Source organism: Bos javanicus, chromosome 19, assembly GCF_032452875.1.
Source record: "Bos javanicus breed banteng chromosome 19, ARS-OSU_banteng_1.0, whole genome shotgun sequence".
NCBI lineage: Eukaryota > Metazoa > Chordata > Mammalia > Artiodactyla > Bovidae > Bos > Bos javanicus.
The window spans coordinates 40,598,059-40,624,952 of record NC_083886.1 but is presented as its reverse complement, the minus strand read 5'-3'; the positions used below and the strand labels follow the sequence as shown (position 1 = coordinate 40,624,952).

Here is a 26,894-nt window from a genome sequence, read left to right as displayed (position 1 = left end):
CATCACCTTTTCCCTTGTGGCTTTCCCTAGAGACCCGTGTGCCCCTCAGCCCACACCAGGCCCCTTCTCCCTCTTCCTGACCAGATGTTTGTCCAGGTGCAACCCTGGCTCTGAACACCCTTGAGGAAGGAGAAGTGACGCTGAGAATTCTCACTTCTAGGGTGCTCCCTCATAACTTTGCTCCCTTGGTCTGGGTGGAGTGAGAAGGGCCAGGTGGGTGGTTACAATCTGCTGCTGATCTGCTGTTCCAACATCTCAAACAAGCCAGCAGCCCCCTCCCAACCAAGAGGCAGCCAGAGATGCAGGGAAGACCAGAGGGAAGTTACCTGTTGAGGAATGAGGGTGGGGGTGGGGTGGCACCTGAGGCATCTCAGGTGGAGGCAGCTGGCACATTTCTTGTGCCTGGGCACCATGCCAGCTTCCAGGAGCAATTCTGGTCTCTCAGCTGGAGAAATAATACCTGTGTTTCGCTCGCTCTGATCAGAGGCGATGGCTTCCTCCAGACTTCTCCCTAGGAGAAGGAGCCTTGGCTTTTGAGATTGGATAGGAAGGGGAGCAGGGACCTATCTTCCCTGGGGGGGTGGGGGCGGAGGATTTGTTGCTGCTATTGTTCAGTCGCTAAGTCACGTCTGACTCTTCGACCCCTTGGACTGCAGCACACCAGGCTTCCCAGTCCTTCACCATCTTCCAGGAGTTCGCTCAAAGTCCTGTCCAGTGAGTCGGTGATACTAGAGGATTGGGCGGGGTCAATGAGGGTGGCTGGTGTTAGACCATCTGCCCTCAGGCTCATCTGGGCCTCAAGGGTCTGTGTTTCCATTCACATTCAAGTGGAGGAAATCCTGGATTGAGGGGAGGAGGGGTCCAAATGAGCTCACAGCTATGAAGATGATCACAAATGTTGAGGATCTGTCTCTAACAAGTGAGCCACACAAAAAATGCTACCTGAATCTGACTTAAGCCCCTCACTATGGAGTGGCCTTCGTGATGTGGGAGGTCACCTTAGGGTAGTGACTGATGCATGCATTATCCTGCTAACACGTTTGAAATTATTCCCAATCTCTGGAGGCTAATTCATAGAGTCCCCCTCCCCAAGTCCCCAAGCCCGTGGCTTATTGGAATCTAGTGTAAAGGCCAGAAAAACCTCCATGTGATAGGACAAGCATCTTTCCAGTCTTCATCCAGGGGATAATGCCCAGGTCCTCAACTCTGACATAAATAACTAGTCTTAAGCTTCAGTCATGTTCCTGTGCCCACCCAGTTCTCTTCCTTTCCTTTAAGTTCATGAGAGTGTGTCAGATGTTAGGCCTCACCTTCAGGCAGCCCACTAGGTTAGGAGATGGTGGTGGTGATATAAAAGGAGGCTGGGAGCTTTGGAGTCAGGCATGTCTGGATTTGAATTTCATCTTTGCTACTCTTAAATTAGGCAAGTGGTTATGCCTCCCTGATCCTCAACTCCTTTCTCTCTGAGACGGGGCTGAAAACAGCCACGTTTGCAGGGTTGTTGAGATGCTTAAATTACAGAATATGAATAAAGCATATTAGGTGGCATGGCGGGGGGCTTCCCCTTTGGCTCAGCAGGTAAAGAATCCATCTGCAATGCAGGAGCCACAGAAGACACAGGTTTGATCCTTGGGTCAGGAAGATGTCCTGGAGGAAAGCATGGCAACCCACTCCAGTGTTCTTGCCTGGAGTATCCCATGGACAGAGGAACCTGGCAGGCTACAGTCCACGGAGTTGCAAAGAGTCGGACACGATTGAACTGACTTAGCATGCATGCATATTAGGTGGGCACAATATGGAGGAGAGGAGACCTTGTCTCATGGGGGGCTAACCTGAGGGGGAAGGGAGGGGCAGCATCCTGTGTGGTTGAGTTGGGGACCTGAATGGAGGAGGAGGAGCAGCAGCATCAGTCCCTAGCCTCTGGGCTCTGAGAGGTTTGGGAGGTGGTGTCCACACAGCTGAAGGGAAGCCATCCCTCCCCTTGCCGACCCCGCCTCTACACAGGGCCTGCTGCCTCCCATGCCCATCCTGGGCAGGCAGCCAAGCCGGGAGCTGGATGAGTGCCCACAGCACGCTCAAAGGCCAAAAGATGGGCACCATCCAGTTGGCAGAGGGAGAGGCAGCTGGCCCAGGAGGGGAGAAGTCAGGGAGCCGACTGCTGGGGTCGTGTGCCCAGACGGTGTGTCCAGGACGTGCTTGGCTGCCCTCCTGAGCTGTCTGTCTGGAGCCCCTCCTCTTCCTACCCTGGCCCGGCCACCTAAGTTACTGTAGCTGGAGGGAGATTTCTAAGGGGCGTCAGAGTTGCCCTGAGCCAGGCAGTGTGCTTGGCTCAGGGCAGGCCTGGGGGCGGGAAGGAAAGTGGAAGAGAGAGCCTGGATTAAGGCTGCAACTGGGTAGACCAGGAAGTGGGGAAACCGGTTTGTCATTTGGGCTGCTTGGGGTGGGGTCTCCTCTTCTGCCTCTCGGCCTGCCTGCCACTCTGCCTGGTGGCCTACAGCGAAGAGAGGTACTGTGTCCCTTCCTTGCTCATCTAAGCTGGCTTTGGGAATGCCAGGAGGAAGCAAAAGGGGTAGGGGTCTTGGCCCACTTTCCCCTCCCCAAGAGAAGTTTGGAAGAGAGGGGACAGGACAGAGAACCCGAGAGAGAGAGGTAGCAAGCAACCAGGATGGGAGGAGGGGACAGAGTCACCTGGAGAAGTCTGTGGAGCCAACAGGTAGGCTATGGTGGGACAAGGAGTGGGTGGGAGTAGGGCAGGGGTGGGGTAGAGCTGGCGCTTTGCAGCCTTTTTGGAGGTGACTACGATGTCGCCAAGGGAGGTGTGAGAAGGGGCAGGAGCTAGAGCGCCCTCTTTTGGGGTCCTACTTGGCAGATGGGCAGAGACTCCCCTCACTCACAGCTCCGGCCCCTGCAGTTTCAGCAGACGCCCGCAGGAGGGGCCGCAACCCGAGCTGGGGAGAGGGGGGTGGGAGGAGACAGCCCAGCAGGGGGCGCCGGGGGACTGGGTCCCCTTGGCCGAGCCAGGTCTAAGGAGGGGACGAGGGGAGCGTCCCGGGAGAGGAGGGTCCAGACTCTCTCTGCATAGGGAGCTGAGCTGCGGAGGTCACCTTGGCTGAAGAGTAACCCCTGGTCCCTCCCTGCCCCGTACCTCCCCCAATGTTTCTTCATCCCACGGCCCGCCAGGGTTTGGAGAACAAGTTCCCACACCCTCGAGATGCACCCCCCTCCTTCGAGGCCGGCTCCCGGCTTTAGGCAAAGTCTCTATCATGGCTTGAGGACTGCTCAGGGTATGAGAAGCAGGTGCAGCGGGGCGGGAGGCCTGAGCGCGCCCCGCATCCGCTGCCCGGCCACGAGCCGCCGGATCCAGCAGTGCAACTGGAGGGCGAGAGGCGCCGGCCCCCTCCCCTCCCGGCTCCCTGCCACCCCAGAGGCCCTTTGTACGTTCCAGCCACACGCGCGTGCCCGCGCCGCGCGCGCTCCCGGCCGCAGTGACACACCCGCACCGGCCCCCGCGCGCGCGCACACACACACACACACACATACACACTCGCTCTCGCACACTCGGTGACACGCCCGCGCGCGCGCGCGTACCCACACGCCCGGCCGCCGGCGCCCTCCCAGCTGGTCCACCCCGGCGGGGCCCGCGCCCCCGGCCCGCCCGCCTGGCACCGCGCCCCAGGGCTGGGGCCCAGCGAGGAGCCCGCGAGGCGGCGAGAGGGCAAGCGCCAGGCAGGCCGGCCCGGGGCCCCCGCCCCCCGCGCCCCCGCCCGATGGGGAACGCTCCGTCCCAAGGCATGTCCCTGTCTCTCTCCTTCCTAATGTGCCTCCATGCTTAAGTGGAAGGTATTTCTGTTTTCTTTGTGTGTTTTCCCCTCGGCCGGGGGCGGGGGCGGCGACCGGGCCGGGGAGGCGGTGGCCGGCGGGGCAACGGGTGCTCGGGTCGCAGGTGTGTGGGGGGCAGGGGACCGCGGCGCGCCGGGCTCGGGAGAAGGAACGGGCGAGAAGAGTGCTGGGTCCAGAGAAGGGGTCCGGCATTGGCGAGGCTGGAGACCGGGTGGGGAGGGCCTCGTGAGGCCCGGGGAAGGGAGCCCCAGAGAGGTGGGGGGTTCAGTTTTAAAGAGGTTTGTGCGGGGCAGGGAAGGAAGGAGAGAAGAGAAAGGGGGATGGATGGTGAAGAGAGTGGGGGAGGGAGTGGTCCATCCGAGGTGGATGAAGAGGAGGATGCCGAGAGGCGAAGGGGATGGAGAGGTGGTGGGAGCATCAAGGGCCTCTCTTTCCCCCAGGTCCCAGAATGGGGTGCACGCCCTTGGATGGTGGTGGTAGGCGCTTTGCGCCAGCCCCCCAGGGAAGGAAGGGGATGAATGTATTCTGGGATTGGCTGTGTTGCCAGGATACCAGCCTGTGTTCCCGCCCCTTTCCCCTTTCCTTCCCCCCCACACCTCCCCATCCTCCCGTCACCTCGAGGCCCTAGCCCTGGAGACCTGGGAGCCTAGGTAGCAAGGTAGCAGTTGCAGAAACTGGGGACCCGCTCCCCTCTCGACTGGCGGGTAGGGAGGGGCCACGAGAGGGAATGACTGGGGGAGGGGCCATGTGATCTTAAGTCCGGGTGAAGAGGCCAGAGGGCGAGAGAGGGCGCCCCCAGCTGGGGAGAGCGTCTAGGGTGAATGAGGAGGTAGGGACTGAGGGAAGCTGAGCGGCAGAGGGCGGGGCTGGGGAGGGGCCGCGCTAAGCCCCCCCTCCCCTCCCACGCACCCCCTTGCTACGTCAGAAGCTCCTGGGCCAGCTCCGAGTCCTGTCGGTGGGGGCAGCAGGATGCTGGTGGAAGCAGAGGGGGCCGGCCGGGTGCCTCCGCAGCTCGGCTGGCAGGGCCCGGCGGGGCGTGTGCGGCTGCTGGTGCAAGTCCCCCCGCCCCACCCCTCCCCATGCAGCCCTGGCAGTGCCTCCGGCGCTTTGCCCTGGCCTGGTGGGAGAGGACAGCGGAGGGCAGAGCCCGATCTCCCAGGGAGGAGGCCGGACCGAGGGACCCCGGGGGCCGAGGGGAGCCAGGTGAGCAAGACCAGGGAATGTGCGAGGAGATCCCAGACTGGCAGTCCCTTTTCTCCAATACTAGGGAACCAGCAGGTCTTGTAGCCCCCAACTTGAAGGGAAGTGGGTTCCTTGATGGAGCCTTACAGAAGATGTTCGAACTCCTGTTGTTTTGGGAGGGGAAAAACAGATGAGGGCTGGAAGAGGGGATAGGTAATCAGACTTCTAGGCTTGTGAGTCTGAATATTCATTGGTGTTGAGTTTGAGCACTTTGGGGCGGGGATAGGATGCCTTCTTTCCAACTCTGAATACCTTGGTCTGGGTGACCTTGAGCCAACTGCTTTGCTATCTAACTCCGTGCCTCAGTTTCTCATATTCCCTTCCCTACCCCTCTTGCTGTCTTAAAGAACTGATGAGGCGTTTGATGGAGACTGTCACTGTGAAAATGTGGGGCTCCGTCATCACTGGTGGCAGCTGTGGTGGTGGTGGTTTCTGGCATGGTTGTGAGTGTGTACGAATGTAGGGGGCAGTTATGGTTTATGTGTGAGGTCTTCTGCTGGTTGGGGCCACTGTGGGCAAGTGTCAGGGTCCGGCATTCATACAGGAAGGAAGGCTCCAGGCAAGCTGGGAGTTGTTGAGGCAGAGACTTAACTGGTGGCCTAGTGTACAAGCAAGGGATGAGGCATAAGGGGAGGGGGTTCCAAGAATAAGATTCCCCCTCCACCCAGACTGCCTGGCACCCAGGCACCGCTGGCAGCGAGTGCAAAGGCTTTGCCCTGGCTTCCTGCCACCGTGCCTTGGGGACAAGAGGGTCTTTGTCCAGTGCCCCCCCCCCACCCCAGCCCTGCTCCTTCCGCCCTTACCATGATGGCCAGTTCTCTGTGATGACCCTCAGGGCTGGGATGGAGATGCAAGTGTGCTCTGGAGATCTGGAGGAAGCAGCTGTGGTCTTCAGGCAGTGCTGAGTGGAGACCGGGAGCCCTCCTAGGGGAAGGTCCCTGGGAATTGGGAGGCTTTTCCCCCCACCACCCCGCTCCATGCTTTCTGCTTGCCTCCTTGTCTCCTTGCCTAATGAGGAGGGGATGGTGTCTGGGGTCTTCATGGCCTGATTCCTGCTGGGAATCCAGGGTTCCAGGTCTCTTAAATATGTACAGGGTACAGAGTAGGGTCCTGTGATGCAAAGCCTCAGGTGATCTCTCTTTTCTGTCTGGCCAGGGACCCACCCTGGAAAAAAGGTTTAATTAGAACCATTGATTCCTTCTTTGGCTGTGGGCATTGATCTCACCGGTGTGGTCAGAGCTGGGGCTAATGGGGGCACGGCTGCCCAGTTCGAACAGGGAGGGGGCTGGGCTCTTGGAGGTATCACATCTGTTTTAGTCCCGTCTCCACTCCAGGTTAGGTCTTGGGGAAGGAAAGGAGACGGGGTTTTGACCTGAGGGAGCTGTGTTTGGAGTCCGAGGATCATCCGGAGTAGTGGGGCCAGGCTCTAGAAGGGAGGGGCTGCTCCATTGGAAGCGAGACAGTAGGCCCTTGAGGGGGCAGGCAGAGAGTTCAGGGATGGATCTGGAGCTTGCCATGAAAGCTTTGCTTTCGAGGAATCCCAAGCACTTATCTCCTCCAACCCCTGGCAAGGAGATCCCATTTCTTCCTTCGTTTGTGTCTTCAAGGTCCAGAGAGGGACAGAGACTGCCTCCGAGGCCCAGTGGGCCTGCATCTGGCTTCTGAGCCTGGCAGTCTGACCAAACAGCCCCTGACTAGGCACAGAGAGCCAAGGGTGAGACTCATGGCAGCCTCCCACTGGCCTCTGGGTTTGGTGGGATGTGGGGGACAGGTTGTGCCCCCCTAGGCCCTGGCTGCCTGTTGTGGGTGGGCTGGTGCAGGTGCAGGCTTCAATGAGCCACTCAGATGCTCTTTGAAGAATCCCTTGTTGGCTTCCTAGGGCCCATTCGAGCAAAGATAATAAAAATCTGGCCGTCAGCGGGTTTGAGGGCTGCATTTGCTTCCCCTTCTTTCATTCCCAGCTCTGAAAAGCGGAGATGAAGGCTTTGGATTTGGCTGGGAAGCTGCGCTTGCCTGCCCCGAGGGAGGGAGGGGAGGAGAGCGGAGGGAGGCAGAGAAGGGAGGACCGATTTCCTGGCAGCCGGGGGATTTGCTGGGGAGGTGGGCAGAGGGGCAGGGACGTGGTCCCAGACTCCCTCGGGCCTCGATGGGGCTCCCATGACCCTCAGCCTGGCTCCAGCCTTATCCTTCAGGTCTGGAGACTGGGAGCACCCCCTCAGCTCCACTGTTCCTACATTCACCGCTCTGCTCCTCAGGCTCTCCGCTTTCTTCCCCAGTCCCCTCCACCCCTCCATCTCTCCCACTCTGCCCTTCCTGGGCTCTCTCCTTTGTCTCCCTCACTCGACTCCTGAGTCTCCCTTTTTCTCCCCGTCTGCCCCCTCCGATCTGTCTATCTGTCTTCTTTCCGTAGCATCTGTCCTGCTTTCTAGGACCGACTGGAAGGCTGAGAAGCCAAGTTGGTGGGGAGTGGGGGAAGGGAGCTGTAGCCACAGAAGGGATGGGCTTGAATGGACTATTATGGTCTGTCAGGTGTCATAGTTACCAGAGGCCAGGCGGAAGGGGGCTGCTGAGCACTTAGAGATGTGTGTGTGGTGAGGGCGCTGTCCCCCTCCCCGCACACAGCGGGCACCTTGCCCTGACATTGGGCTTTAGACACTCAACTTCTCCTGCCACCTACTGCCGTTTGGCTGACGGGAAATCAGTGCCTCGGCACCCTCTGGCCCCGTCACCCCTCTGGTCACCCACTGCCCCAGGCATCATTGCCACCCTGGCCCACGGTTCCCCCACACCCCCTACCCAGGCTCAGATAGGGAAGGGAGGTGGCCAAGGGAACCCTGTACAGACCCTGAGACCCCTGCACCATCCTGTAAGCCCCCCAGATGGAAAACAAGACTGTCATGGAAAGAACACTGGGCTGAGTAAAGAGACCTTCTTAGGATCCTTCGTTAGCGCCCAAATGTCCGAGTGACCTTGAGCAAGTCCCTTCCTGGCAAGGGCCTCTTTCCTCACCTGTGAAATAAGGGGGCGGGCTGGGTCCTCTCCAAGGTCTCTTCTGTCATTCCACTGATGTTGTGTCTCTCTTCTGGGTGATTTGCATATGCTTTGCATACATTAATGGTGCCTGCTCGAAGGGGGAGGGTGCCGCCCACAGGGACCAGAGTCCAACCCACCACTCAGATTCCCCTTGCCCATTGGCCCAGGCTGTCACTGCAGGAATCTCCCAGAGGGATGGAAGCTGGGGGGGCAGGGGGGGGGTGGTCTGAGAATTCCCTAGGGAGGTGGCTCCTGTGTTCCAGCCCTGGCTAGAGGCAGAATAGGGGGGTAGCCCTGGTGGAGGGGACCCCTGTCCTTGTCAGTCCTGCTCCAAAAAGTCCAAACAGGAAAGCCAAGTGGTGTGAATTCACTGCAGTTGCTTGTGGCTACCACTGGTTGTATGAAATCCCAGTGAGATGGGAAGAGGGGCTTGGAGGTCTCCGTCCTCTGTTCCCAGGGCCTAAGTACCCTCTACATGCCAGGAGCTTAGCTAAGTGTAAGAGTCCCTCTCTCTGGCTTCAGCTGCCTCCCGCAGCCCAGGACAGGTCCAGCCATCTTATGCCCCTACTCACTTCTGCTCAGGCACCTGGGCTCTAGGTATATGTGGGTAGGAACTTGGACCTGAGAGATGGTCACCGAGACCAGGATCATTGCATATCGGGCGCTGCCCGGTCAGCACACTGCCTGACCTCACAGGCCTCCTCCCCTGCCACCTGCTAGGTGCTGTGTTTGGTACAGGCCAGTGTCCTGCATCTCAACCCTCAACCTGCCTCAGTTTCTTTCACCCATACCCTCATAATGCCATCACATGGGGCAATACTGGGGTAAAGGTTGGCAGCCTCAGAAACCAATACTGGGGTTTCTGAAGACAGGAGCAAAAATCACCTCTCCACCGCCACAGAAGACGGACCAGAGGAAATGCAGCAAGAGGGATCCAGGTTAGATTTAGTCTCGGGGAGGAACTGGCCCAGCAGGCAAATTAGTTTCTGACTACAGAATTGTTGTGAAGCTTAAGTGAAACAACAGATGAAAATTTCCAGCACAGTGCCTGTCACATAAGAAACAATAAATGGTATGGGGAGGGGATGGCTGTCTCTGAACGCAGTGGAGACCCTCCCCTAACCCGAGGTGCAGGAGTTTGCAGGGAATGAGAAGCTGGAAGGACAATTCCAAGAAGAGCTGTTTCTCCCACATTCAAGCTGCCACTGCAGCCCTCCTGCCCCTCGCACAGCGCACTGGGCTCAGGGCCCAGCTACCCTGGGACACTCTGCCCTCATCCTCTCTGCTGTAGGTGGGCAGACAGAGGGTTTGGAGGCTGGGAATCCTGTTCTTCTTCCCCTCCCCCTGTCTTTGCTCAGGACAGCTTGAGAAGAAACAGGCCCACGCTGCAGCAGGAGGAATCGAGGTTAGATGGGAAGGAAATCTCCCGGTGCATGAAGGGTGGCTGCTCTGAGGTGCTGCTTGTGCATCTTTCCCCTCAATGATAGGTGTATATGAATGCAAGTAGGCTAGTGTTGTAGCTAGGTGCAGCGGACTGGTTAATATGACCTTTGAGATGACCTTTGGGCTATTGTCTGGAGCTTGGTAGGTCCAGTTTAATCTCATGTGGCTGTGGTGGTTGGTAGAGTGCAGGGGGCCATGATGGAGAGGGGTTCAGAGCTGCTGGGGAGGAGAAGGGACAGGGGAGTCAGTCTTTGATCCCCCAGGGCAGAGAGGTCAAGTGCACGGTAAAGAGCAAGCATTGGATGGTGCCAGCTCGCCTGCCTCCCTACTGCCGTGTGACATTGGGCAAGTTAGTTGCCTCCTCTGGTCTTCAGTGTCCCTGGTGTGAGAAAGAGGACAGAACTAGAAAATCTAAGATCCCTTCAAGCTGTCACAGGTTCTACCCATCTCCTCTCTCCTGAGATAATACAGGCCTTGCCATACAGAGAGTGGGAAAAATACTTCCCAGCTCCAGATAAACCAGGAAAAATGGAGATTTGGCCCAAGAGAACACTGGTGCTTTCGTGTGCCTGCACATGTCTTACAAACAGTCCCTCCTGCTCCAAAGGCACACCTTGTCTAAATCTGTCCAATGGGCCCAGAGGATGGGTAAGGGAGAGGCTACAGGATTCAGCTAAGTCCATTTTCCTCCCACCCCAGAAAGGCTTTGCCACACTCCATTCCACCCAGAGACTATACTCCAGTCCATATTTTCTTCTGCGGAGGCACTTCCAGCTGGTGGCTCATCTCCCCCACAACCTTTTCCTGGTTCCTGGTAGCCTCAGCCACCTGGCCCAGTCGCTTGCATATCCTGGAATGGAGTAGCGTTAAGATTGGGAAGGAGCTGGGTTTTTCACATGCCTTCCTGCCACACCTTGGCAAACATCATCATCCCAGCACCCTGACCTCTTTTCCACCCTGGCCACAGAGCATGCCGGAGACCTCAGACCCAGGGGCCCACATCGGAGGCGGGGGGTGCCCAGAGCCAGAGACCCCCATGTGGCAGCCCTAGCTGGAGATGTTTGTGCAAAGCCTAGGAGGCAGAGAGGGTGTGTGTCCTGCCTTCTTCCACCCCAGGGCGACTGATAATTGCAGGCACAGCAGGCATCTGTGGCGTTACCCCAGGCCCAGCATCTGCCTCATTGGGGAAAAATTAACGATCCCAGTTCACTGGGAAGGCATGCCAGGGCTCACTGAAGCTCTTGCAGATACATCCGGGCCTCTCTGCCTCCTCTCCTGGGCTGTCCCCATGCCAGTCCAGCCCCTCCCCGTGGTCAGGCTGGCCTGAATGAGTCCCTATTCTTGCCTCAGCCCCCTTCTGAGTTGGAAACTGGAACTCTGAGGAAAAGCCAGGGCTACCAGGACTGACAGTGACTCTCGCTTTGCTGCCCCTGACTTTTTAGACTCTCCCTAGTCTGCATGCTCAGGAGGATTTCTGGATGTTAAAAGAAGAGACCTTTGAGGGGCTTCCTGGAGCTTCTTCCATCATGGTGACTGGAAAGTAGGAAAGGGCTCCTGGAAAGCCAGAAGTCATTAAATGATGAAGCTTGGGAGATCCTGAACCCACTTCTGAACCCAACAGCTCATCCCCTTCCCCTGATCCCTGGTCCATCTGCAGCTGAAGGTTGGAGTTATCTGCCTCCCATTCCTAGAATGAGGCAGAAAGGGATGGAAACAAAGCCTTCTCTTCCCCTACTGTCCATGAAAGATAGTTTATATTGGAGCATGGGATGGAAGGAAGTTAGACTTTAGGCAGAACTTCCCAGATGGCACTGAATGGGAGACAGACAAATCCTAGGGGAGGATGGATGGGAAGCAGTTCAGATCTACAGTCAAGAGCTCAGGCTCTGGATTCAGACAGATCTGGGCTGGCATTCCAACCCTGACACTCACTGTGTGTCTTGGGGCAAGTCACCTCACCTCTCTGAAGTTCAGTTTCCCCATCTGTAAATTGGGGCTGATCACGGTGGTTTCCTCACAGGGTGGGTACCAGGATTAAATGAGGTAATTTAGGCGGAGTTCCTGGCACATTGTGAACTTTCAGTAAATAGTAATCTTTGTCCTCCTCCTCCTTACTGTCCAACTGAGAGTGAAAAATGGGTGGCTGTTCCCCCAGGAAGAAGGGGCATATATGAGAAAGTCTCTTTAGTCTTACTTAAAACCCAGATTCTCACCTCAGCCTGTTTAGGGTTGGGCCCCTGGAGCTGCCACTTAAGGCTAGTGGTGAGGAGGGAGCTAGGGCTCTTGAGACTTCGTGCCCCCAACTGGTGCCCCTCTGTGCCCCACCCCTAACCCCACTGCCTGTCCAGGAAGCCCTCTGGGGTTAGATATGTTAGTGAACATTTTTGATTTCTTCACCCAGTCAAGGTCCCAACATCTGGGTACAACAGTTGCTTCTCCCCAGGGTGCCTGCATCTTGGGTAATCAGTGGGAAAATTGGAACCATGAGATTGGCAGGGGGCTCTGAGGATGCTTGCAGCCAGACGTGATGTGGGTGTGGATGGGTCTGAACCAGCCCAGTGAGAACTGGGCCCAAGAGGATGCCCAGGCCACAGTGTCTCCAGGCAGGCAGGACGTAGTGCTGCGCACCCCCAGATGCAAGGCAGAAGACGGGCAGCGCGGCCTGGGGGGCGGCAGTACAGTTAGAAGGGCTTCCTGAGAGTGCGAGAGCGAGAGGGAGGCAGCGGGATGCATAGCTGAGAGGGGCCCTGCTCTGGCAGGCTGAGGATTGGGCGAGCGTGGAAGCAGGAGCTGGCCACAGGGCTTTGGGTGATATGGGCAGGGGTGCCATTTTCCGACATGGTCCCCATCACAGCGAGTGTGCGTGTGCGCTTGTCGGGTGTGAAGAACCGCTGCTTCCTCTGTTGCAGACAGAGGAGGGGGCCCTCCTCAAGGTTAGGGGATGAGTGGAGCCGATGGGGGTCTCTTGGGCTGGGAGGGGGTTTCAGCAGAGCAATGAAGGGAGGCCCTCGGACTCTGAACCCACCAACCTTCCCGAATGGGGTGGCCTTGGCTGGGGGAGGCAGATGGGCCCTCCAAGGTGCTCTAATCTGGGGTCTTGTGTGGGCCCCCAGTAAAGTGGCTGTCCCTATTTCTGGGAGGAGAACCAGGCCTGGCTTGTTGGCTGTCTGTCCTGGGGACCCCACTCTGAGGAACCCCATGTTTTTTGTGTTGTCCTGCTGTCTGTCTCCTGTCTGTCTCCCACCAATGTTTCTGTCCCTTCAGCCCCGGCTCTTGACCCAGCACCCCATCTCTGTCCTGCCTGCCCCCCAGCCCTCAGGGACCCCCAAAGGGGCAGCTCCGAAGGCTCTTCCTTGCTCTGTCCCAGTCCCCGCCTGCCCCCCTGGCCAAGGCCCCTGCCCGGCCGGCCCATCCCAATGTGGGAGCCCCGCCCCGCCCCATCCGTTCTCCAGCTCCTGTCCTCCGGCTCTGGGCCTTCGTTCACACTCTCCTTTCCTGTCCCTCGCCCAGGGCTCCAGCGTGCAGCGGGAGGGAAGGCTCCAGGACTCTGCTCCCTCTGTTTAAAGTCTCCAGGTTGGTAAGCCAGGAGGGGGGCCTCTCCCTACCATCCTGCCTCCCACCGCTCCCTGGCAAAATGGGGGAGGGGGCTATCCCTGGTGGGCCCAGGCCTTTGCTTGGGGAGAGGGCAGCAGAGACTTGACTCTGGGGAGGGCACCTTGCCTGGCAGAGAATGTGTCCGTGTGTGCACGTGTGTGCATGTGAGTTAGTATGTGCGAGCAAACACGTGTGCATGTATATGTGTGTGCTGGCTGCAAAGCTCTGTGTAGTGGGGGCTGGGAAGGGGGAGGAGGAGGAACCCTCTGTCAAGGGAACTGGAGACCTGGGGGGAGGGGTCAGGAGCAAGGGGCCTTTTTTATGGGGGAGAGCCCATGTTCCAGCATCAGCCAGTGGAGGGGGATCAGAGAAGATGGGACCATGTCGACCTCAGTACAGCTTTGTTGCGTTTATAGGTACTTGTAAATCTGTGATTTCATTTCATTTATTTAATCGTTTATTCATTTATCCATCCATTCCTTCATTCAATACGGACTTATTGAACCCCTTCTCTGTGCCAGGCACTGGGCTAGGCTCAGAGGCCAACAGTGACAAGACAGCGAAGGTTCTTCTGTTGCTTAAGTGGTGTGGGGATACGGGTTAAGGGGTTGGCAGAGTTCACTGGCTGTGGGGCCTGAGGCTGTGGCCTGGCCAGCTGACTCCAAAGGGCAGTGACCCACTGTCCACCGATGCCCATCCGCCCCTGCTCCCCCTGCTGGCAGCTGCTCCTCACTGCATGTCTCTGTTGAGCATCCCAATGGCACTCCTCTCATAGCGTGTTCCTGCCAAGCAGGCAGTGACTGGACGTCCCAATCCATGCAACCTGGGGACTGTGAGCAGCATTGTTGGGCCAGAGCAGAGGCCACTTTAGAGGGCCTCTGGGAGCCCACCTCCACTTCTGTGCCCGGGACCAGCAGCCTAGGGCACTGGACTTGAGAGTCAGCCTGACCTGGGTTCAAATGCTCACTTAAGCCATGTCTGAGCTGCTGGCCTTGGACAAGCCACTTTCCCTCTCTGAGCCTCATTGTCTTTGCCTATAAAATGGCAGGCTTGTTGAGAAGAGTATAGGAAAAGCAGCAGCCGGACCAGAGCCTGGCCCGTAGCAGGGGCTGCCCCATTGTGGTTCCCTTTCTGCACCTCCCCCAGCCCCTCCCTGGGGTGGGGCAGCTCCAGCCGGGTACTGTCTGAGTGCTGCCCCTGTCTCACCTTGAAGAGGGGTTGCAGAGTCCCTGTCTTGGCTGTTTGCAGGCTCCGTGTCCCCCAGCCCTTCTCCACTCTCTGAAGGATGCTTCGGCCCCAGTCCGGGCGGGCAGATGGGGCAGGCAGCCCTCCTTGCCACTGTGGCTGCCGCCGCCTTGATGGCTTTTTAATAACTTTGCTCGGAGACAATCTGCAGAGCGCTCGTTTGTCTGCCTCTTAATTAAAATTACCGTTTTCCTAAAAGAGCAACGATGCTGCTCCCCTCCCTCCCCTATCAGTGGCTGCTGCCAGGAGAAGGCAGAAGTGACTTGAAATTGCTGCCTTTCCCCTCGGCCCCTGTCCTGGTCACACAAGCCACCACCCACCCTGCCCCACTTCTCGACACAAACAGGTGGGCCAAGGCTGAGTGTCAGGAACTAGGAAAGGAGGAAAGAGTGAATGTCTTCCTCTTTCACTTACACTCTTCCAGAATACTCCCAGAGACAGGGAGCTCAGTCCCTCCCAAGACTTACTTTCTACATCTGTAAAGAACCAGAGCAACCCCTGTCCAGCTGTACCACCCAGAGTGGAATAACATGTGGGGAGGGGGGTTTAAAATATGCTGTGAAGGGTTATTAGATTGTTTGTGGTGGGGCAGGCGTCATCTGGGGCCAGAGGCCTCCCTGGAAGTGGGCCCTGTGGGGTCAGCTCCTCTGCCTACTCTAGTTAGAAGGTACTTCCACGTTCCCTCCGTGATTCAGCGAGAGCAAGGTAGTGCAGGGCTGGAAAGGTATGGGGGGTTCGTTTAGTCGTTACTGAGTTTGGGGGGGGAAGTGTTCCTGGTAATAATAAAAATACAAATGACTAATATTTACTGAATTTTGCTCAAAACTGTATGAGCCATATGCTGGATCAAGCCCTGTACCTGTGTCCCTTCATTTCACCCTCATAGCTGTCACATGAGCTCCATGCTGTAATCTCTATTTCACAAAGGTGGTGACAGACCAGAGAGCTTAAGTAACATGCCCAAGGTCACACAGATGATCCACCGTGGTAACTGCAGCCCTACTCCCCCTCCTGCCGTTGTACCTTCCACCTGAAGTCTTCCTGAAGTCTAGCCTCTGTCCCTCCTGCTGCATGTAGAGGGCTGTGCCTTTGCTTCACTCTCTGCACCCCTGCAAGCACGGTTCCCTGTGATTCAAGCCACTGGAATCCGCTTCCCTCCCCCTACCGCATTCCTGGGTCCACCCCTGGGGGAGTCTCGGGGCAGGGGGGCTTCCTGACCCTGAAGTCAGGGGTCAGAAGTGGATTGGAGGTTAGAGAATTCTCATGTGCATACCTCCTTTCGGTTCTAGCCAGAGTCCTTTTCCACTCTGGTGAGGGTGGGCTGCGTGGGGCCAGGGAAGAGACCCAGTGATGAGGCTGGGGCGGCAGATGCTGCTCGTGAGGTGAGGGGCCGTGGTCGTATGTCATAGCTCCACCAGCAGGACCCACCTGGGAAACGGTCTGGAGGAGCGGGAGGCGCTGCAGCCAGGCGGAAATCCAGCACTAGGAAGGACCCCTTGAGATGCCTCTGTTTCCATCAGCTCCCAGTGGGCCTCGCCTTTCCCTCTGTGACCCTCTGCTCCTGCGCCTCCTCTTCCAGGAAGGCCCTGCCTTTGTCACCTCCCACCTCTGCTCCTCCCTGAAGTGTCCCTCCGTGACCACCTCCAGGCTTGCCCCTCTGAGCACTACAAGATGTTTGGTGCCTTAAATGTAATGAGCTTTCTGTTTCTGGAGGTATCCAAGTCCCGGCTGGGTGGCGTTCCTGGAATAGGGAGGACTTGCAGTTTGGTGTCGGCCCTCTGAGTTCACATTCGCTCCTGGGGCAGCAAACCCAGTTCTTTCAGGGGCCGGAAATGAGTGAAGCCGTGGATGAGGACCATAGAGAAGCGTGCTTATGTTCCTTAAAGGCATTAAAAATCAAAGAAACAAAACAAAACACTACCAGCCAAACAAAATGCCTACACCCCAGGGTGGCCAGGACCCATGCCTAGACCCAGTATGGTCTTTGACCTTGGCATCTTCATGTTGCCCAGCGCACAGTAGGTGTGTACGCATTGTTTGTTGAGTGAATACATGATCACCTGTGCGTCAGCCACTGTGCTAGATAACTCTGTATGTTTATTTCTTCCCCTCTGCTCAAGGTGGGCATTGTTTTCCCCGTTAGAGAAACTGATCTCCAGTGAAGTAAAATAACTTGTTCAATGTCACACTTAAGGGAAGGGGCATTTTTTGATTTGAACCTTGGCGTGCTGTGTCCTTCCTCGACACACCTGTGTGTGACCCAGAGCACGTGCATTCCATACCTAACCTGGCTAACAGGGAGCTCTGGAGTGGCTAGTGGCCACCTGGTTGACATGCGCTGCACACCTGTGGGGAGGTAGGGTTGAAGGAAGTGAGGGCTGCAGAGGCGAGGAGGGAGCAGATACCCCTCACCCCAGTAAACCCTTCCTCCCTCAGCTTCCGGTCCCAGCCCAGCAGCCTGGGGATGGTGGCGTGGTGACAGGTGCCGAGCTGCAGAGATGACAGTACTGCTGATTCCCCCATAATTACTGTCTGATGAGATGCCAGAATTAGCCACCGTGCGAGCATGGCATGCAGATACGGGGCAGAGTGCTGGGAAGCAGCGGGGGGTAAGGGAGCCTCTCCTTCCAATCCAGGGCCCTCTGGCAGTAGGGCAGAGTCTGGGGAGGAGGAAGTAGGTTAACAAGAAGGAAGCACTGTGTGGTTAACATGATTCAGACGTTATCGTGTGGGCTGTGGTTTTCCAGTCCTTAGAGTGGTTGGACACACCCCTGTAATGCCTGGCTGCTGGATAGGGTATCAAGGGCCTCAGGCCACTAACCAGAGAATTATGGGCAGAGCAGGCTGCCCACTCAAACTCCTGGGCAAAGGCTTTGGTGTTTGGAGCTGGGATATGCCTGGCTGGGCTGACAGGGCCATAGTTGCTAGGAAGAGGCTAAGACCCTGAGCAGACTCCTGGAACCACATTGGTGAGGCCAGGCATCAGAAGGCAGAGGGAAGTGCCTCGATGGAGCCAGCAGGTTGAACTCACTTTGCCAGGAATCATTCATCCCCGGCAGGAAGAGTCAAGTTGGCCCTGAGGCTCGAGGTCAGGGGAGCCTGAAAGTTAGGAGCAGGGGATAAGGAAGGTCCTGTTGGTCCCAGAGCAGGGCTGTGTCTGCCTTGGCATTGATTCTCCTGGCACACAGGCTGGGGGCAGGAGGAGGGCTGGTGAGAGCAGACACAGTGGGGTCACCTGGGCTGCTCAGACCTCGTCTGGACAATTGGAGCCGTTCTGAAGGCCACCAGCTAACAGGAGTGGTGACAACATGAGGCTGACCCAGCAGACGGCAGTGCAGGTAGCCCAGGGCTGAAGCAAGCCCACAGATGGAGGGACTTGAGGTGTCGGGCTGAGGGAGAAGATTTGGGTTCAGGAGCCTTCATTCTGGCCCCAAGGGAGAAGTCATGACCCACCCCCGGTCCCTCTGAGGGCCGTGGGCACAGACTCTGGCTCACTTTAAGGAAGGAGGGGTCCCACAAGGTATCTGGTGCCTTAGACATAATGAGGTCTCTGTTTCTGGAGGTATCCAAGTCCCGGCTGGATTGCATTCCTGAAATATGGAGGACTTGCAGTTTGGTGTTGGCACAGCCTGTGGCAGGGGCTGGGGGGGTGTGTCTGCACCAAATTGAGGTATAGGGGAGGGCTGTGGAAAAGTGGAACCTCCTTCCCATCCTGGGCTTCAGGGGCCCTGGGGCTGTCCTGCTCCCTGCCCCTCATCCTCTTTCAGCCCTGTCCTGGGGAAGGGTTCATGCTCTTCTGCTGTGTGGTCTCCCCAGAAAGGATGGTGTTGAGGGTCTCTGTGCTTCACTAGGGAGGGTGCTGTCCGAGTCCTCCTTCTTAGGAAGCTAGACAGACTGAGGGGATATAAGGAGTTCTGGCCCAGGGGCTGAGACGAAGACTCAGGGATGAATCAGCAGGGCATCGAGGAGGGAAGGGGGATCCCGGCTGAGAACCCCACTGTCGAGACCAGGGCTTCTCCATTTACCAGCTCTGACCGTGGGCAAGTCACCCCTTCCTGAGTCTCTGCTTTCTCGTCTGTAAAATCGGGGAGAGCAACCTCACAAGGTGTGTCTGAGCACTGAATGAAGAGTGGCTATCAGAGCCCCTTGGGGACCGCCCTGAGTGTATGCCGGTGGGAGGCTGGGTATCAGGAGTGCTGTCTTTCACGGTTGGTCCGTTTCCCCCAGAGCACCCAGCAAGCCTGGTGCTGAGTTCACATCTCGTCACTCCACACGGATGGGTGGATTTAACTGAGATGGGAGGTTGGAGTTTTCGAGTCTTTTGCAGATGGAAGGCGAGACCGTGCATTTCTTCCCTGCCTTCCAGCTCATGCGCCACCTTCCCAGATGCTGCTCTGGTGGACGGTTCAGTCTAGACACCAGGGAGAACTGAAAGATGCCCCTGGAATCTGAGCAGGCCTCCAGGTCAGTGAGGACCCAGCAGGCAGGCAGGAAACCCTGAGTCTCCTCCTGCCTTCTCAGGCTCCGCCTCTTCCATCCTCCAGAGTCTTTCCGGTACTAACCTCAGCGTCCCTGGGGAGGGAACCTGATGGGATGCACACTTGCTGTTTGTTCTCTGCGGGCCTTCAGGGCAGCAGAGTAACTACCTTGTGAGGTGAGGGCTGAAACTCGCAGTCCTGTCCTTCGCGCTCCGGCAGCAGGTGGAAGTGGGTCCAAGGCCCGCCAGCTCCTTGCAGGAGGCTGAGAACCTGTAGAGGGAGACAGGGCTGGGCGTGCCAGATCTGGAAGCGGCCTCTCGGTCCTTGGCATTGCCTGGCTGGGTAAACACTGGTGAGAGTGGAGTGGCTTTTATGTCAAGACGAAATGTAAATGCTTTCAGAGACCCTGAACTTGGCAATGCAAGAGAAGGGCCATGGAAATCGTGTCTCTGGGAAAGGGTAGCTGGATTCAGGATGGCAAATGGGGTTCCCAGTGTCTCTCAGTCCGAACTGGAGATGCCTCAGACTAACACCCGAGGGAGCTCCCACGTGCAGTGAATCTGTCAGGGGATGGTAAATGTACACGATGTGTGTGCGGGCACCGTGCCCTGTCTGCCTGCATGGCATCCAAGATGGCACAGTGGTGGGTCAGGGTGGCGGCTCTGTGGTGACCCAGAACTGGCTGGGCCCAGGCGTGCCCTTCTGTGTGTGGATGCCTGTGGTGGGTGCAGGGGAGCCCCTGTTGACTGGGCACGTGTCTGTGAGCCTGTGCTGGGCATGTCGGCCTGCACCACGGGGCACAGGCATTGACAAGTGGAAGCGTGGCCTGTGGTTGGAGACTGCAGACACCAGGACCCCGTTGTCCTGGTGGCTGAGGGAGCTGTCTGGATGCTGGGGTGTGGGGCTGGGAACAGCTCCCCGAGAGAACCTGACCCCACAAATGGCGATGTCTCAGAGGAGGATGTGGAAGGATCCAGCCGGGCTGGGGCTCCTGTCCAACATTTGTGAGACCCTCGAGGAAGCCTGGGTGTTGATGACACTTCCCTCTGGGGAGCTGGGGTGTATGGTGGGGCTTCCACTCCCTTGCCTCCAACAGATTGGGGTCCCTCTTCCTGGGAACAGGATGCCTCCCTCTGGGCTTGCTTTCAGCCCGAGGCAGCTTCAGGTCCCCTCACCCACACCCGCTGCCCAGGCCTTAGCACCCTGAGGTTCGAGTTCCCCTGCAGGGGATGGAGGGTGCTCTGGCAGCCTCCCCAGAGCAGTGGCAGAGCTGGAGCACAGGCGTCTGCTTTCCCGCCTCCCCCCACCTCCCTCCCTTCCTCCCTGCCTGTGTTCCTCTCCGCTGCCTCTCCAAGGAGATGTGGGGCTGACAGGACACCTTCCCTGGGCGCGTGATGGTGGTGGAGACGCCAGGCAGGAGTTAGCTTGTTAGCGCGGGCTGTGTGGGCACACGCCAGGGCTGTTCCCAGCTTCTCCAGCGAGGGCTTCAGACTAGGGGTGACGTGCTCCCCTCTGCATCCCTGCCCCCGCCCTTCCTGGGGAAACCAATTAGCCAGATCTTCATCAGCTAAAAATGCAACCCCCTACCATCCTGGTTGTGATAATGACTGTGGAGTGAAAGGAAATCACGGGATCGTGCAGATCAGGAAGGGCCTGTCCCCCGCCCACACCCTGGCCGATGCCTTTGTGCAGTGTACAACCTGCACACCCGTCTGAGTGTTAACAGTTTTTTAAAAAAACAAAAACAAATGAAATGACTGAGGCTCCAAGAGGCTGCTAACATTCTGAAGGTTACACAGCCAGACAGTGGCAGAGCTGGTTTGAACAGAGCTCTTTCTCCTCCAAGTCGAGGGATTTTTGGTCATGCCATAGCTTCACCTGCAGTGGGGGAGGGTTGCATATGTGAAATTCTGAGCAGGAGGCTGGCTTGTCAGCTCTTTCGCCAGGAGGGAGTCTTGTCTGAGGAGTATGATTCAGGTGCCACATGGGGACCCTGGTTTCTGTGCAGTGAGCAGCTGCTGGGCTGGGATGGGCACCTGAGGGGTGGCTGGACTGTGCCCCATGGCCTTTCTCTCTCTGGGGCCTGGGGTGCCATGGCATTTTCCTCCTTGCTGCTGATTTCTCCTAAGGAGCTTGTTAGTCTTGCCCTCCTGGGGTCTGGGGCCTGGAGAAGGGATCCCCTGGCCATTGCTTTCTGGGAAGTGGCAGAGAGGGGTGGGAAAGTCCTTGTCCCTGGGGGCCAGGATGCTCAGGTTCCATTCCTGCTCTGCTTCCAGCTCCTGTGTGACTCAGGTTCATTCTTGGTGCCTCGGTTTCCTTCCCCTTGAGAGGCATTTGGCTGGAGTGAAGGCAGGCGCAGGCAGGGCTTAGCTGAACAGTCTCGAGACATCACTCTGCTTTGCTAAGAGAGAAGAGCCGTCACCTCGCCAGGGAGAGGGCTGTCCTACGGTTGTGGGGAGTCATGGAGAGAGGGCAGCAGGTCGAAGGGGACAAGGACTCCACGGCCACGCAGAGCCAGGGCACTGGCAGAGATGGCACTGAGGCCAAGCCTGGCATCTTTGACTGTCCCCAGGCCCCACCCCACTTCTAAGGTGGCCTGTGAGTCTCTTCACCCCACCTAATTCTGTCCTGTAAGACCACCCAGTCTGGGTAGGGGAGGGGGTGCCTCTGCCTTCAAGGAGGCCCCAGTCTAAGGGGGAGACGAGGGCCTTGCCCTGAGGGAGCTTCTAATCCAAAGAGGTAAATGGGGGCCCTATCTAGTGCCCCCAAAGAGGAGGCCCAGGTCTTGGCCAGTCTAAGGGGAGACAAAGCTCTGTCCTAGGCGAGCCCCTAGTCTGATGGGGGAGACAGGGGCCCTGCTCTGGGGTGTCCCCAGTCTAAGAGGGGGACACAAAGGCTCTCAGTCTGAGGGAGGAGGCATGGGCCCTGCCCTGCGATGTGCCCAGTTGGAGGGAAGAAGCCCTGCCCTGCGGCGCTCCTGGTCTTAGCAAATGGACAGGGTCACAGGACAGAGTCGGCCTGTGGAAGGGTGGGAGGGAAGAGTTGGCTCAGGGAGCCTCTGGCTGGGGCAGTGCCCACCCCACCCCCAGGGAGTCCAACACCCTCCCTCTCTCAGATGCCCTCTCCCTGGGGAAAGTTCCAGAAGCCCTGCTGGGAGCAGCCGAGACCCAGGCAGGTGAGCTCTCCCTCCCCCAGGCCTGACAGGTCCTTTAATTAGATTCCGACTCGTTTACCAACTAAGTGGCCTTCGGTGGGTTTTAAATCTGTGCAAATTGGTTCGTGTTTTTCTGCCTGCATGAAGCTGTGACTGACGGTGCCCTACACCCGCCCCTGCCTCCTGGCTCCCTCCCGGGCAGACTCTGTGGTCCCACCCCGCTACCCCCTAGAGTCTAGATGCCCAGCTTCCCTCGGGGCTGGGGAGCGGGAGAGCAGGGTTCCCTGAGCAAGGGGTTAAAATAGTCCAGGGGGTTCACAGTCCTCTTCCTCCTCTCCCCCCAGCCTGGGGAAGGGAGTCCACATAGTTAACTCACTCAGCCTCCCCTGTCCTTGGTTTCCCTGCTGTACTGCCCAGAGAATCGACCCGATCTAGGCCCTTCTCCACGGTGGCTCTGTAGGTCAGTGCTGGGAGGTGGGGAGGGGGCATCCGTGTCTCCAGCCAAGGACCATCCTGCCTCTGATACCCTCTCGCCTTGCACCCGTCCCCCAGCACTGCCCTGCCTTGGGGAATTGGTCCATCATGGGGATGGTCTCCACCTGGCCTCTTCCCACTTCTGTGTCTCCCTTCCCAACACCTCAGGAACAAGGGAACTGCCTTCCCTGGGGGCCCAGCGATGACAGCTTGCCTGGCCTTGCCCCCGTGCTCCCGGGTCCCAGGGAGTCACCTTTATTGTCTGACCATCGCCCGCATGCTCTTAAGCCCTCTCCCTTTCCTCCCAGGCCTCTCTGCCATGGGATCCCCTCCCTCTTCTTCTTTGTCATCCCTCCTGGCCCAGGCAGAGTCTCCTGAGGAGGCCTGACCTTCAGGGGAGTGGGGCTGGGTTGGTGGGGAATGGGGCAACACGGCAGGGGCAGGTGTGAGGGTTCATGCCAGGAGCTGGACGTGAAGCCCTGTCCTTAATCCTCTCCCCCTGATGCCTGTTCCTCCCTCCGCCCGCCCCCACCTCCAAGGCTCTGGTTGGAGTGACGGGGAGACTCAACAGGGTGCTGGGCATTAGCAATTTGGGGGGATATTACACAGGAATGTTTACAGAAAGGCAATTGCCCGGAAAATGACTTTGGTTGCTGTGGTATGGGGCGGAAAAGATGGTTTTAGAAAACAGACACAGATGGGCTTCTGCTCCAAGGACCCACAGACAGACAGCTGACTGAGGGCCGTGGGCACACAGGGGGCCAGAGCCAGGGGCGCCTGGAGACTGAGGGGTCAGCTTCTTCACCAAGGAAGGGGTGGAAAGGGATGATCCCTTCACCTCACCCAGGTTCTTGAAGCCTCTGCCAAGCTTGACCTTTGTCCTTTGTCCTCTGGCCTCTGACCTCCCAGCACAGTGCTCTTCCTGACTGCGCAGCCAGCCACTCAGCAGGATGGAATTGTCAGGCACAATCGATGGTGGCAGTTGCCTCAGGGCTCCTCCTGGGTGACTTGGGCTCCTCTTGCTTTGGCTGAAGATGGTGGGACTTGTGCTGCACGTATTCAAGTGTGTGTGTGTACGCGGACGGGGCACTTTGGGGTCTGAGCCAGGCCTTCCACCTTTCTGGCAATCTCCATGCACCACCCCCACCCCCTTCCCCACTGCTTGCCCTGCCTGGCGACCTCACTGGGATCTAGTCCCAGGCCCTCTGGACTCCCTGAGCTGGTGCCCAGGCCACAGTTGGGGTCACGCTTGTGAGACCTCAGGTCCCCACGGGAGGGGACTTGTCCAGCCCTCCCAATCTCTGGGGAGAAGGACCCAGAGACCTAAACTCTGGTCCTCCCAGCAGGGGCCCCAGTGAGACCCTTCTCTTTTCTGTAGCTCCTGGCTTTGTTCTTCCCTCTATTTCCTCCCCTTCCTCTTTCTTCTTCCCTCTCCCTCCCCCCTCCCCTTCTCCACACTCTCTTCCTCTGAAGATGATGTCATGTGTAAATGTTGCCCAGTGGCAGCCAGAGGACAGAGCGATGGTGACATCTGGGGTAAAGATGCAAGGTGGGGAGGGGCTGGATGGCTTATGAGACAGTGTCACTGAAACCTTGGGATCTTAATTCTCATCATGAGTTACAGTGATCTCATGTGAAAGAATGCAGTGAGGATAAAAATAAATTGGGCTCATAAATAAACGTGGAATTTGGAATTGGTGGAGCAAATAACAATGTCGCTCTCTTCCCAAGCACCTGCGCCTTTATCCGCAGCTGGCCACTGGGGGGCGCCCACTGCTCCCTGGTCATCCCAGCCTCCAGACAGGTTCACTTCCCCATTGCCCAGGCAGGGAAGGCAGAGCTAAGGGAGGCGACAGCACCCCCCTTCTCCACTTTCCCTTTCCCCTCATACTGAGCTGGATTCCACTAGTCCTGGGCATCTTTCCTGTAGCTTGAATCTCTGACTCAAAAATTATAGCTGGCCTTGCGTACTGAGGATCCTTGGAGAGATGGCAAGACCTCCGACTTATCTCTCTGACTCCCCCAACCCCCCTGCTTCAGGGGCTGTCTGTCCCAAGGCCCCTTCCAGCAGTGTACCCCAGCTCTGCTTCCCCATCCAGGGTCACCCACTTTTCTCCTGCATCCCCTGTCTCTCCACCCTGCCCCAGTAGAATCCAGTCTGCTTACCGCCTTCAGGCCTCCCTGTCCCATCTGCCTCCACAGATCCCCCCACCCACAAGACCCTTGCCCAGATAGATCCTTCAGCAGCCTCTGCCGGTGAACAGAAGCATCGATCTGCTCAGGGCCGCTGCTACCCAGAGCCACTGCTTGCTAGATTGGAATTGATCTCCTTGGCTTTTCACCGAGCTGCTCTGTCTGGGGAGGGTCAGGGCCACTTGAGGCCTTGGTGGTGGCTGGAGCAGGCCCAGGGCAATGGGAAGGCTGCCCTGCTGTCCCACAGCCCACATGCCAGAAATGTCTTTAGTTCAAAATGTGCTTTCTCCTCATCGTCTTGCCAGCTTCTCACCCACTGCCCAGGAGGGGGGTTTAGAGATGTTGTCCCCATTTTACAGACCAGTACCCTCAGGCTCTGAGAGAGAAGAGGCTTTTAGAATGGAGAACTAAAAGAATGGCTAACCTGGGACCCCTCAGAGGAAGAGCTGACTCTAAACCCAGGAGGTCTCTGGTCTGGGCTTTTGTTCTCCCAGTGTTCCGACCTCGGGCGCCCGGGGCTGGCTCAGATAAATTCTTGCCTGAGCCCTCCGTGCCCCCAAGGGCCTCTTTATCCCCAGGCAACAGGATGGTGCCCCAACCAAGAATCCCAGGCCAGTTGTCTCAGTCTACTGGGGCCCCACAGAGCGGAGAGAACTCTGCGCAGAGCAGGGAGCTAGGACTCCTGGGTCAGCAGGTACCTCAGCTCTTTCCCTGAGTTTCTTTGTTAAAGAAAGCCAAGGATCTTGCAGGTTCTTAGTTTTCAAAAGAGCCTAAAGATTTCAAATCAAAGCCCCACCTCCCCTCAGAGACAGCCCATTGTCTCTCCTACTTCCTCCTCTCTCCCTGCCACCCTCTAGAATCCAGGTCCTGCCTCACCCATGGCCCTGCGTGCACCTGCCGGTGTTCGGGCACTTGAGGCTGAGCCCTGTGGTGGAGGAGGCAGGGAGGAGTTGGTCCTTGCTCCACTGTCTCTGGGCCTGCTCAGCGGCCTCCTCCCTACCCCAGTGCCATCCACTCCTGTGAGGATTACGGGGCTGTAGTCATCAATAGGGCTGTGGGCACACGTTCACTGTCTGGAGCCTCTGCCTCCCTGCTGCCTGCTCTGGCAGCCTGGACCCCTCCCTGCCAGCCCCACCTTGGCCCCTTTAATCGACCTGGGAGAGCCTGGGTGACCCTGGACCTCCCCACCCTCCCTGCTTCTCTCAGGCTGGCATACCGCCTGCCCTACCCCCAGGAGCCAGGGAAGGACACTGGCATAGAAGCCAGGGAAGGATGCTGGCACAGCTCCTCAGGAGCTGGCACAGAGGGTGCAGGTGGGCATGAGGAGCTCTTCTGAGTCCAGGGGCGTGGAAGGGCAGGAGAGCAGATGAGAACTGACCTTTCCCAGTGCACCTAGGTATCCAGAGCCCTAGGCGGCACGGCGAGCCTGGCTGGCTGGCACAGGCAGGGGGTGGGGGGCACCCTCTGGCTCAGGCACGCTCAAGCTGGGCTTGAAAGCTGGGCTTCCAGCAATGAGGCTGTGGGCAGAGTCCACCCCACACTGGGCAAAGGAAGATAACAAAGTATACAGGGTGCTCCACCATGGTGGGTCTCTTCCAGCTCAGTTGTGTCCCATGAGGTAGCGATCCTCCAGCTGATGGTGAGGGTGAGTGGAAGACAGAGTTTAAGGGTCATGGGAGGCAACCCCCTGACTCCAGTTGGGGCTATTTTTCCAGCACCCAGAGCAGCCCCCCATCCCGGCCATCCTTCTTCTGGATAATTTTCAGGTCACTTCTTTTCAGCCATATTCACTGGCCACCATGGGTTGCCACTAGCTCCTCAAGAGCAAGGGCTGGGTCCCCATCAAGATGGCCCTGGGGCTCCCAGCCTCAGTCAGGTGCCAGCTTCAGGAATTTCTTCACTACCAGGGAACCTTCATACTGTATTAATGCAAACTCAATTTGTTCTTTGTTAACTCACTTTGAACTTAATGCATTCACTTAAAAGGAAATCTTAGCTCACTGCCATCCCAAGGAATGATACCCATGAAATCAGGAGTTGGGCTTTCTTGTTTTTTCTTTTTTAATCCTTGAAAATAACAGTATAACTATTAAGCTCTGAAACAGCATTCCTCCCATAGTCATCTCTTGAGTGGACCTCACTTTGGGGAGCACAACCGAGGGACAGACGTCCTGGGGGAGGGAGGGACCCCAGACCCA

At 57.7% G+C, this 26,894-nt stretch overlaps 1 protein-coding gene across 5 annotated transcripts in view; it reads left to right on the top strand.

Annotated features, from left to right (window-relative positions):
* The first annotated feature begins 3,745 nt into the window (after positions 1-3,745).
* Positions 3,746-26,894, top strand: part of SRCIN1 (SRC kinase signaling inhibitor 1) — a 71,949-nt gene continuing 48,800 nt past the window's right edge. For 2 of the 5 annotated variants that reach the window (XM_061391571.1, XM_061391570.1), the window contains exons 1-2: positions 4,813-5,043; positions 13,069-13,131. In XM_061391571.1, coding sequence (XP_061247555.1) covers positions 4,920-5,043; positions 13,069-13,131 — 187 coding nt within the window. In that variant the 5' untranslated portion in view covers positions 4,813-4,919. Of the gene's footprint in view, positions 3,841-4,812; positions 5,044-13,068; positions 13,132-26,894 lie in introns of those variants that run through there. The other 3 variants (XM_061391563.1, XM_061391564.1, XM_061391572.1) reach the window with 3 other exon arrangements.